Source organism: Hyperoodon ampullatus (genome assembly GCF_949752795.1).
Source record: "Hyperoodon ampullatus genome assembly, chromosome: 11".
In the NCBI taxonomy this organism is placed as follows: Eukaryota; Metazoa; Chordata; class Mammalia; order Artiodactyla; family Ziphiidae; genus Hyperoodon; species Hyperoodon ampullatus.
Genome location: NC_136924.1, coordinates 65,699,381 through 65,712,178, shown reverse-complemented (window position 1 = coordinate 65,712,178; position 12,798 = coordinate 65,699,381). Strand labels below are relative to the sequence as shown.

At 43.0% G+C, this 12,798-nt stretch overlaps 1 protein-coding gene across 1 annotated transcript in view; it reads left to right on the top strand.

Moving 5' to 3' along the window:
* PPM1H (protein phosphatase, Mg2+/Mn2+ dependent 1H) overlaps window positions 1–12,798 on the top strand; it is a gene marked incomplete at its 5' end in the record, with an annotated part of 269,728 nt that overhangs the window by 117,051 nt on the left and 139,879 nt on the right. Inside the window, one exon of the mRNA XM_079714727.1 lies at window positions 11,727–12,071. Within this exon, the coding sequence (XP_079570853.1) occupies window positions 11,727–12,071 (345 nt within the window). The remainder of the gene's footprint in view (window positions 1–11,726; window positions 12,072–12,798) is intronic.

Genomic DNA, 12,798 nt, shown 5'->3' with positions numbered 1-12,798 from the left:
CTGATCCCAGCTGCATCGTTTAAGAGATGGTAACCTGGATTGGTAACCCTCTCCGTCCCTCATTTTCCTCCTGTAAAATGGGGATAGTAACAACACCTCATAGGGTGGTTATTCATAGGAATGTAGTAAGGATTAAATGAGCGAATATTTGTGAAGCATTTAGAATATTGCCTGTCAAATGATGGGAAGGGTGCTCTAGGCCCGTAACTGGCTGTGTCTGTGCCTTTGTGGTCTTTTAGACTCTAATAGCTGAGCTGGCATCTGAGTGTGTGGTGAGAGCCCGCTTTGTCGTTATTTCCCCACGTAGTGTATCACTCACTTGAAGTTCCTGCCATAGGAGGACAGTGAAGAATTTGAAATCTCTTGATGGGCTTGGTTTTATCTAGTTCAAAGGCTTTCAAAATTTTATTTTAAACTGTCAAATTCTTTTATCCAAATTTTTTGCAAAACCTTGATGTTTATAACTGATGAAACTGTGCTGCTCTGGTTGGAATAATAGTCATAGGGGCTCATCACTTCAACAGCCACTAACCTTCTCTTTCCTAAGGTACCTGTTCAGAACTAAGGAACACAGTTTGGATACCACTGGTCTGGTCAGTTTAGGGAGATGTAAGTGACTCATCCAAGGTCATACAGTGAACCCACGGCAGATTTGGGACTAGAATGTAGGTCTCCTGATGGCTTAGCAGCCCCCTTTCCATTAGACCAGGGGTTCTCAACTGTGACTGCTTGTTAGGACCCCCTGGGAAGCATTAAAGAAGACGAATGGTGGGGCGCCACCTTCAGAGACACTGCTTTTAATGGGTCTGGGCTTGGCCCCTGCATCAACCTGTGCTGGATTTTTTCAGCCTACACTTGATTTGTGGAAAGAAACTTTCTTTGTGGAAAAAATTATGTCTTACAAGTTCTAGCTGTGAAAATTATTAATTGCATTTAAAAAATTTGCTGTCCCAGACTTTATAGCACTGTGCAGAGGTGTTCTCAAAAGGAAAATGTTGAGCCCTTCTGAGCCCCACGTCAGAAGTCCCTCAACCAAGCTGCCTCGTGACTGTTTAAAAATTCCCCAGATATTTTGTCAGCTGGTGGTGGTTTCGGTAGCTGCAGAATGCTCTGCGTTGTTGAAGGAAATGGTTGGATTACTTGTCAGAAAAATTACAGAGTTGCTTTTTTAAAATGTAGCATTCCATGGCAGTGTGGCTCGTTATTTCATGGGGCTTGATCTTCTTTGATTCAAATCATGACTCTGGAAACATGATAAAGTTTGGTGTCACAGAATCTGTGCCCAGACACTGACATGACTGCTGCTATCCCATCCCTCGCCTGCCCCTGCTGCAGCTTCCTCAGAGGTGTCTGCTGGGTTTTAATTTAATCAGGTATAGAAGGATTGTGCATAGGTTTCACTCAGGTGGCCTTGGGCCCTTTGGGGAATTGGATGTGATGAGCAAGGAATCCTTTCCTTTTGCCACTTTTCCCTATTCGTGGGGATGTAATATGGCAGTATGTACTTTACTAATGCAGCAAGTAACAGGAGCTAGCGGTGGGGTTGGCAATCCTTGCAAAGTAGTGATGAGCATAAATGATAATTCAAAATGTGCAGACGGACAATGCTATTTCTATTGGCGACCGAGTCACAGATACTGCTAATACCGCTGTGCGGTGTTGCCTTACATTCACAATATGGGGAAATGACAAATTTCAGAGGTCTGTGGAAATAAAGATGGATTCATGTGAATTCTATCCACAGATGCCCTGAATTAAGAACATTTTCTTGGGGGTTCAGGTTTTTTCCCAGTGGATATCCACTTCTACCTACTTCAGATTCTTTTCTGTGCTTGTGCCTTACTTATGTGGGCTCCTTCTTCCTGCCACGTATGCCACAAGTCCCAGGATACTATGTTCCCATGCTTCTCCACGTGCCCAGCTCTTGTTACAGAATCTCACAACAGTGGCTCATCGAAATGTCATGAAGCCCATATGACAGCGTGTCCAGGGCCTGTGCAGCATCCTGAGCCAGACCTCAAGGGCCCAGGCTCCTTCTGACCTCCTGCCCCACACCCTGGGCTTCAGCTTTCAGCCTTTTTGGCAAGAGGGTTATGCTACCTCCAGGAGTCACTACTGTGACCCAGGCAGGAAGAAAGGGGGAAGGATAAAGGGGAAAAGACCAGGCCCATTGATTTGTCCTTTTTGTCAAGAAATCTGTAAGTTTCCTGGAAGTGTCCACCCAGGACACTTCTTCTTGCAGCTCATTGCCCAGAGTGAGGCTATGTGACCCACAGAGCTGCAAGGGAGTCTGGGATGTATTTTTAGTGGATATGTTGCTGGCCCAAACAGAGTCAGTAGTGAGGAGGAAGGGAGGGTAGACCCTGGATGAGCATCTACCAGAATCAGCCCCATCACCTGAGCCTCCTGGTGCTTTCCTCTCCTGGGCTGCCATATCACCTCTCAATCCATCCAAATTCTACTTGTCCTGTCTTCAAGGTCCACCTCTCCCCCACTTCCCCAGCCCACACTGGTCTATCCTTCTTAAACATTGAACTTGCAGGATTAGCAGAGGCATCAGAGTCTTCTAAAGAAGTTCCCTCACCCCCGCCATTTTGGTGAAGAACTGAAGCCCAGAAAATAACTTACCTGAGATCATACTGTAATGGTAATGATAGCAGCGCCCCCAACGCCACACACGCACACGCATGCACATACACACACACGCGCACACCATGCACACGCACGCACACGCGCACACAGCAGTGCGCACGCGCGCGCGCACACACACACACACACACACACACACACACACGCCCAGTTGCTCCACATGTGTTACTTAACTACTGACTAGGCATAAATTACCACTTAACCTTCCCAGTACCCCTCTGCCATAAGGTAGCTATCACCTGCCTTTTAGTTCCTAGGAAACCATGGCACAGAGGTGTTAAGCAACAGGGACGTCCAGCTCTAGAGTGACCCAGACAGGGTCCAGGGCCTGGACTGCCTTCCTCTCCTTGCTCTGTCTCCCCCTAATCTGATTGGTACTGAAGATGCCATTTGAGTCCAGGTCTTCTAATCCTTCGGTCATTGTTTTTTCCACTTAACTTTCCTCTGAGATAATGTGCTTGTTCCTTCTCTTTATGGTGCTTTTAGTCATTCATAAGTGTTTCTTCCTGCCTGGATTTGATTGTCTTATTAGGGTGGTATTTACCTCCTAACTGACATCCTCACTTTCACCCTTTATTCCATCCTAATCCTCACAGCGTAGCTTGAATGACCTTTTTTTTTTTTTTAATCTTCATTGGAGTATAATTGCTTCACAATACTGTGTTAGCTTCTGTTGTGCAACAAAGTGAATCAGCCATATGCATACATATATCCCCATATCCCCTCCCACTTGAGCCTCCCTCCCACCCTCCCTATCCCACCCTTCTAGGTGGTCACAAAGCACGGAGCTGATCTCCCTGTGCTATGTGGCTGCTTCCCACTAGCTATCTATTTGACATTCGGTAGTGTATATATGTCCATGCTACTCTCACTTTGCCCCAGCTTCCCCCTCCCACCCCGTGTCCTCAAGTCCATTTTCTATGTCTACCTCTTTATTCCTGCCCTGCAACTAGGTTCATCAGTACCATTTTTTTTTTAAGATTCCATATATAACTGTTAGCATACAGTATTTGTTTTCCTCTTTCTGACTTACTTCACTCTGTATGACAGACTCTAGGTCCATCCACCTCACTACAAATAACTCAATTTCGTTTCCTTTTATGGTTGAGTAATATTCCGTTGTATATATGTGCCACATCTTCTTTATCCATTCATCTGTCGATGGACACTTAAGTTGCTTCCATGTCCTGGCTGTTGTAAATAGAACTGCAAGGAACATTGTGGTACATGACTCTTTTTGAATTATGATTTTCTCAGGGTATATGCCCAGTAGTGGGATTGCTGGGTCACATGGTATTTCTATTTTTAGCTTTTTAAGGAACCGCCATACTGTTCTCCATAGTGGCTGTATCAATTTACATTCCCACCAACGTGCAGGAGGTTTCCCTTTTCAGCACACCCTTTCCAGCATTTATTGTTTATACATTTTTTGATAATGGCCAGTCTGACCATTTTCATTGTAGTTTTGATTTGCATTTCTCTGATAATTAGTGATGTTGAGCATCTTTTCATGTGCCTCTTGGCCATCTGTATGTCTTCTCTGGTGAAATGTCTATTTAGGTCCTCTGTCCATTTTTAATTGAATTGCTTGTTTTTTTGGTATTGAGCTCCATGAGCTGTTTGTATATTTTGGAGATTAACCCTTTGTCTGTTGTTTAACTTGCAAATATTTTCTCCCATTCTGAGGGTTGTCTGTCTTGTTTATGGTTTCCTTTGCTGTGCAAAAGCTTTAAAGTTAATTAGGTCCCCTTTGTTTATTTTTGTTTTTATTTCCATTACTCTAGGAGATGGGTCAGAAAAGATCTTGCTGTGGTTTATGTCAAAGAGTGTTTTTCCTGTGTTTTCCTCTAAGAGTTTTATAGTGTCCTGTCTTATATTTAGGTCTTTAATCCATTTTGAGTTTATATTTGTGTGTGGTGTTGGGTAGTGTTCTAATTTCATTCTTTTCCATGGAGCTGTCTAGTTTTCCCAGCACCATTTATTGAAGAGGCTGTCTTTTCTCCATTGTATGTTCCTGCCTCCGTTGTCATAAATTAGGTGACCATATGTGTGTGGGTTTATCTCTGGGCTTTCTATCCTGTACCATTGATCTATATTTCTGTTTTTGTGCCACTACCATAGTGTCTTGATTACTGTAGCTTTGTAATATAGTTTGAAGTCAGGGAGCCTGATTTGTCCAGCTCCATTTTTCTTCCTCAAGATCGCTTTGGCTATTTGAGGTCTTTTGTGTTTCCATACGAATTGTAAAATTTTTGTTCTAATTCTGTGAAGAATGCCATTGGTAGTTTGATAGGGATTGCGTTGAATCTGTAGATTGCTTTGGGTAGTATAGTCATTTTCACAATATTGATTCTTCCAGTCAAAGAGCGTGGTATATTTCTCCATCTGTTTGTGTCATCTTTGATGTCTTTCATCAGTGTTTTATAATTTTCTGAGTACAGGTCTTTCGCCTCCTTAGATAGGTTTATTCCTAGGTATTTTATTCTTTTTGTTGCGATGGCAAATGGGATTGTTTCATTAATTTCTGTTTCTGATTTTTCCTTGTTAGTGTATAGGAATGCCAGAGATTTCTGTGCATTAATTTTGTATCCTGCAACCTTACCAAATTCATTGATTAGTCCTAGTAGTTTTTTGGTGGCATCTTTAGGATTTTCTGTGTATAGTATCATGTCATCTGCACACAGTGACAGTTTTACCTTTTCTGTTCCAATTTGTATTCCTTTTATTTCTTTTTCTTCTCTAATTGCTGTGGCTAGGACTTCCAAAACTATGTTGAATAATAGTGGTGAGAGTGGGCATCCTTGTCTTGTTCCTGATCTTAATGGAAATGCCTTCAGTTTTCACCATTGAGAATGATGCTTGTTGTGGGTTTGTCATATATGGCCTTTATTATGTTGAGGTAGTTTCCCTCTATGCCCATTTTCTGGAGAGTTTTTATCATAAATGGGTGTAGAATTTTGTCAAAAGCTTTTTCTGCATCTATTGAGATGATCATATTTATTCCTTAATTTGTTAATATGGTGTATCACATTGATTGATTTGTGTATATTGAAGAATCTTTGCATCCCTGGGATAAATCCCACTTGATCATGGTGTATGACCTTTTAATATGTTGTTGGATTCTGTTTGCAAGTATTTTATTCAGGATTTTGGCATCTATGTTCATAAGTGATATTGGTCTATAATTTTCTTTTTTCTGTGATATCTTTATCTGGTTTTGTTATCAGGGTGGTGGTGGCTTCGTAGAATGAATTTGGTAGTGTTCCTCCCTCTGTAGTTTTTTGGAAGAGTTTGAGAAGGATCAGTGTTAGCTCTTCTCTAAATGTTTGTTAGAATTCACCTGTGAAGCCATCTGGTCCCGGACTTTTGTTTGTTGGAAGATGTTTACTTACAGTTTCGATTTCATTACTTGTGATAGGTCTGTTTATATTTTCTAATTCTTCCTAGTTCTGTCTTGGAAAATTGTACCTTTCAAAGAATTTGTCCATTTGTTTGTGGTTGTCCATTTTATTGGCATATAGTTGTTTGTAGTAGTCTCTTATAATCCTTTGTATTTCTGCAGTGTCAGTTGTGATTTCTCCTTTTTCATTTCTAATTTTATTGGTTTATGTCCTCTCCCTTTTTTTCTTGATGAGTCTGGATAAGGGTTTGTCAATTTTGTTTATTTTCTCAAAGAACTGGCTTTTAGTATTATTGATCTTTGCTATTGTTTTCTTCATTTCTATTTCATTTATTTCTGCTCTGATCTTTATGATTTCTTTCCTTCTAACTTTGGGTTTTCTTTGTTCTCTTTCTCTAGTTGCTTTAGGTGTAGTGTTAGATTGTTTATTGGAGATTTTTCTTGTTTCTTGAGGTGAGATTGAATTGCTATAGCTTCCATCTTAGAACTGCTTTTGCTGCATCCCATAGGTTTTAGGTCATTGAGTTTTCATTGTCATTTGTTTCTATGTATTTTTTAATTTCTTCTTTGATTTCTTGGTTATTTAGTAGCACACTGTTTAGGCTCCATATATTTGTGGTTTTTATAGTTTTTTTCCTATAATTGATTTCCAGTCTCATAGCGTTGTGGTCAGAAAAGATGCTGGATATGATTTCAATTTTCTTAAATTTTCTGAGGCTTGATTTGTGACCCAAGATGTGATCTATCCTGGAGAATGTTCCATGTGCGCTTGAGGAGAAAGTGTACTCTGCCACTTTTGGGTGGAATGTCCTATAAATATCAATTAAATCTATCTGGTCTATTGTGTCATTTAAAGCTTGTGTTTCCTTGTTTATTTTCTGTTTGGATGATCTGTCCATTGGTGTAAGTGGGGTGTTAATATCCCCTACTATTATTGTGTTACTGTTGATTCCCTCTTTCATGGTTGTTAGCATTTGCCTTATGTATTGAGGTGCTCCTATGTTGGGTGCATAAACATTTATAATTGTTATATCTTCTTCTTGGATTGATCCCTTGATCACTGTGTAGTGTCCTTCCTTATCTCTTGTAACAGTCTTTATTTTAAAGTCTATTTTATCTGATACAAGTATTGCTACTCCAGCTTTCTTTTGATTTCCATTTGCATGGAATATCTTTTTCCATCCCTTCACTTTCAGTCTGTATGTCTCCCTAGGTCTGAAGTGGGTTTCTTGTAGACAGCATATATATGGGTCTTGTTTTTGTATCCATTCAGCCAGTCTGTGTCTTTTGGTTGGGGGCATTTAATCCATTTATATTCAAGGTTATTATTGATATGTATGTTCATATTGCCATTTTCTTAATTGTTTTGGGTTTGTTTTTGTGAGTCTTTTTCTTCTCTTGTGTTTCCCGCCTAGAGAAGTTTCTTTAGCATTTATTGTAAATCTGGTTTGGTGGTGCTGAATTTTCTCAGCTTTTGCTTGTCTGAAAATGTTTTAATTTCTCCGTGGAATCTGAATGAGATCCTTGCTGGGCAGAGTAATCTTGGGTGTAGGTTTTTCTCTTTCATCACTTTAAGTATATCCTGCCACTCCCTTCTGGCCTGCAGAGTTTCTGCTGAAAAATCAGCTGATAACCTTATGGGGATTCCTTTGTATGTTTTTTTTTGTTTTTCCCTTGCTGCTTTTAATATTTTTTTCTTTGAATTTAATTTTTGTTAGTTTGATTAATATGTGTCTTGGTGTGTTTTGTCCTGTATGGGACTGTCTGTGCTTCCTGGACTTGGGTGACTATTTCTTTTGCCATGTTTTCCACTGTAATCTGTTCAAATATTTTCTCAGACTCTTTCTTTTTCTTTTTTTTTATTTATATTTAAATTTTTCTATACAGCAGGTTCTCAGACCCTTTTTTTCTCTTCTTCTTCTGGGACCCCTATAATGCGAATGTTGGTGCATTTAGTGTCCCGGAGGTCTCTGAGATTGTCTTCAATTCTTTTCTTTCTTTTTTCTTTATTCTGCTCCTCGGCAGTTATTTCCACCATTCTGTCTTCCAGGTCCCTTATTCGTTCTTCTGCCCCAGTTATTCTGTTGTTGATTCCTTCTAGTGTGTTTTTCATTTCAGTTATTGTGTGGTTCATCTCTGTTTGTTTGTTCTTTACTTCTAGGTCCTTGTTAAACGTTTCTTGTATTTTCTCCATTCTATTTCCAAGATTCTGGATCATCTTTACTATCATTACTCTGAATTCTTTTTCAGGTAGATTGCATATTTCCTCTTCATTTATTTGGTCTTATAGGTTTTTACCTTGCTCCTTCAACTGTGACATAATTTTTTGCTGTCTCTCTTTTTTTTTTTTTTTCCATTTTTTAATGAGTGGGATTGTGTTCTTACATTACTGGTTGTTGGGCCTGAGGCTTCCAACACTGGAGTTTGTAGGCTATTGGTTAGAGCTGGATCCTGGTGCTGAGATGAGGACCTCTGGGAGACCTCATTCCGATGAATATTCCCTGGGGTCTTAAGTTCTCTGTTAGTCCAGTGGTTCAGACTTAAAGCTCCCACCGCAGGAGCTTTGGCCCAACCCCCGGCTCATGAACCAAGATGCCGCAAGCTGCACAGGGTGGCAAAAAAGAAAAAAAAAAAGGAGAACAATAACAAAGTAAAAAATAAAATTAGATGAGGAAACTAACAGATATGTTAGAAAAAATATAAAAATAAAAATGTAGATGAAATAACAACCGGAAGGTAAAACAGAACCACAGTAGTAAGAAAGAGGAGGAGAAAAAAAAAATGAGGTTGAAAAGGTCTTGACTGTGGAGGGCGGGGCCTAAGCAAGGGAGAGATTTGGGTGGTGGGTGGGGCCTATGCTTAGGACCCACAGGGCTGGAAAAGGCCCTGGGAACTGTTGGGGGGGGGTGCTCAGCCTCAACAGAAGGGGCCCAGGCTTGCCTCCTGCCTCTGGTCTCAGAGGGCAGGGGACCTCACCAGGCTTCCTGGGCTCGAGTGGGTGGGGCAAACGCCCTCCTCTCCTGCTCCTCTGGTCGCAGAGGTCCCCTCCCACCTACCTCTCCTGGTCTTCCTGGCCTCCCTCCTATGCCCCCAGGGCCTATGCGGCCTGGAGGGGCCCTGGAGGGCGGGGGACCAGCCTAGGAGCTCAGCAGGCTCCCTGGGCCCAAGTGGGTGGGGCACACGTCCTCTGCTCCTCTCCTGCTCCTTGGGTCCCAGAGGGCCCCTCCCTACTGCCTCTCCTGTTCTCTCCCAGCCTCTCTGCTATGCCCCCAGGACCAACCCGGTCCAGAGGGGACTTCTGAGGGCATAGGACCCATCCTGAGAGCTGGGCAGACTTCCCCAGCCAGTTGGGCAGGGGAAACGCTGGGTGTGCTCTGCCCTGAGCCAAGCCCCTGAGGGTCCCTCCAGGCACTGGATGGTTCCCAGAACCCCCTCCCTGCTCTCAGACACACCTCAGGGGCACCAGTCCTGTCCAGCCTCCACTTCTCCTCCCCCTTCAGTCCCCCCATGTCCTACCGGTTCTATTGGGAGTTCTTCCCATCTCCTTGGGCATCAGGGTCCCCCACCAGCATCCGGCAGTTGTGGGGTGATGCGAACTCCGCGTCTTCCCACCGCCATCTTCTCACCTTTAGCTTGAATGATCTTTTAAAAATACAAATAAAATACAAATGATCTTTTAAAAATACAAATCTTTTAAAAATACAAATCAATTTTCTAACTCCCACTTCAGTCAGATGCTTTCTGTTACTCTTAAGCTAAAGCCAAGATCCTTCATGTGTCCTGGAAGGACTGAGTAGTCCAACTACGACCTCCTTCTCCAGTCTCATGTCATCTCCCTCCTTTCCTGCCTCTGTCCCCTATTCAGCCACATGGCCATGGTCCAGTCTCCTCTTGACCATCACACACCTTCTACCACGGAGCCTTTGCACCTGCTGTTGGTGCTGCCTGGTGTTCTCTTCTTTCCCCTCCTTATCTTGTGAATTTCCAGTGGTCCTCAGCCTGGTCCTCATGTCCTCAGGAAGCCTCCTCCAATATGCCCCCTTTGCAGGCTGGCCTCACAGCACTTTGTCCCCTCACCAGAATTATGATCTTACATTTACTTGTGTGATTATTTGATCAGTGTCTGTCTCCTCCACTGGATTCTTAAAATCAGACCCTGTCTCTATATCTTTCATCTAGTCTTTCATCCCCACTGCCTACTTCTGTGCCTGTCACAGAAAGAGTGCTCAGTAAATATTTGTTGACAAAAAAAAAAAAAGACTATTTTATCTCTAAGCATCTAGCACAGAATCGAGTAAAAACAAAGTTTTAAAGGGCACAAATAGAGTAATGGCATATGTCACCCTAAGTACACAGTATCTTCCAGCATCATTCTAAGATGGACCAAAATGGTGGTTACCAGGGACTGGAGGGTGGGGGGGATAAGGAGAGATGTTGGGTAAAAGTACAAACTTGCAAGGAGTAGTTAAAAAGTCCTAGAGATATAATGCACAATACAGTGAACATAGACAACAATATTGTATTATAATAGTCAAACTTGATAGGAGACTAGATCTTAATTATTCTAACCACAAAAAAACACAATTATAGAGATGCTAGCTATTGCTATGATGGCAACTATATCGCAATTTATAAATGTATCAAATAAGCATGTTGTACACCTTAAATTTATACAATGTTATAGGTCAAGTACCTTCAATTAAAAAAGTAAGATAGACCAAAAGAACTTTATATAATGGCTTCAACTAAAAAAAAAGAATTCAACATTTATTGCAGCAGGCTAGATAAGCCTAATTGTCAGTAGTGGATGCTATATGCACCTTACCTATTTAATCTCAGTATTTAATATCTTATCCCTCTAGCTACACCATAATTGAGCTGCTTTTTTTTCCCCCCTATAGTTAAGATCTTAGGCATATGTGATTCAAACATGGTTTTTAAAAGTGTTCATCTTGAAATAGTCTCAAAATCAACCAGTAGGTACAAGGTCTGTGGTAGATGAGGGAACATGGGCTGCATGTAGCTTTAGGGTAGGAAGAGGAAGCCAAGATGCTGAGTGACAGCTGGAAAACTGAGGGGAGTAGGAAACATGAAGAGGAGATTTGAATTGACTGCATCTTGTGAAGGGTGGACTAGACTGGGTGTTCAAGGGAAAAACATGTTCTACAAATTCAGGATGTAGACATAAGCAGATGGGGCAATTATCTGAGAGTGTAAAAGCCCTATGAGGGGAAAATGGGTCTACTTATCTCCCCTTGAAGAATCTGTAAAAAAGACCTAACTTCTTCCAAAGACTCCAGGTCAAACCTGCTTGGGGGTTGCAGCAGAAGGGAGATGAGGGGTTAGCTGTTAAAACTGTAAAGACCTACCTGTTTGCATGGAGTTTTACCTCTCACTTCTGCACATCAAATTAAAGTAGGTCTCACCCCAGCTGAGCGGGTGGTGACTTGGACTCCTGCCCTGGGTGGACAGGCAGGGACCACTTTCTCCCTGGGGTGGTGGTAACAGCAGCGATGAATCTGGGGACCCTTCCCTAAGTGTTTTGCTTGGTTTTGACCCCCGTTGTTTGCAGACAGACAACCAGATGGACGCGCTGACCCCCGGAGGTGTCGCGCCCTCAGCCTGGGGGCAGTGGCCACTGCGTTTCTCACTCTTCTTTGTCATCCTCCTCCCACAGGAATCAGAAGGCATTTCCTGCCACTACTGGTCGCTGTTTGACGGTCACGCGGGGTCCGGGGCTGCTGTGGTGGCATCCCGCTTGCTGCAGCACCACATCATGGAGCAGCTGCAGGACATCGTGGAGATCCTGAAGAACTCGGCCGTACTGCCGCCCACCTGCCTGGGCGAGGAGCCCGACCACACACCCGCGAACAGCCGGACTCTGACCCGCGCGGCCTCGCTCCGCGGAGGGGTGGGCGCCCCCGGCTCCCCCAGCACCCCGCCCACGCGCTTCTTCACCGAGAAGAAGATCCCGCACGAGTGCCTTGTCATCGGGGCTCTGGAAAGTGCATTCAAGGAAATGGTAGGTACCACCGAAGACTCTAGGGCAGCAGGGACCCGGGTGGTCACTTAAGCTGCCTACTTATTTCTTAGAAAGTTCCCTGGAAGGGCATGTCTCTGACCTGTCCACTTGCTGCATGGTCCCCTCCGTCTTCTCCTTTTACAGCAGGGCTTCCATTCTCAAAAGAAGTGGGCAGCCAGAGAGTTCTAGCATCCAGTGCTGGCAAAGGTGTAAAAGAAGATGGAAGAGAGATAGTGCATGAGGTGATAGGTTTATTAAATGGATGCGTATTGCTTCTCTTTCTGCCAACTCTTATGGATGCCAGCTGGTAGGATTGGAACTTAATTGAAACTGTGAGCTCGGTTGCCATCTGTTTTACACGTATGTACGAATTCCAGGTGTTTGGGGAAATGGAGCTTTTAGTAAAGTGCTCAGAAGTACCCTTGCTGTACAGATCTAATTTGAGAACAGCTATTTTCCCATGATTGGCAGTGTGGTTCCCACTGCTTAAAGCAAGTAGGGGCCAGTATCCAAGAATTATTTGTTTTACTTGGGAACGTGGATTTGTTTGTACATTTAAATTTGAATATGTCTGATCAAGGGATTCAGCCTCCCTCCTGAGAACACACTAAGCTGCCCTCCCGGTGTCCCCTGCTTGTCCCTCTGCCCGGTGAGAATGCACATAGAAGGTCTCTTCTGTGCCACCCCCTTGAGCTCACTTTATACTGAGGCAACTATTTGGGTTCCA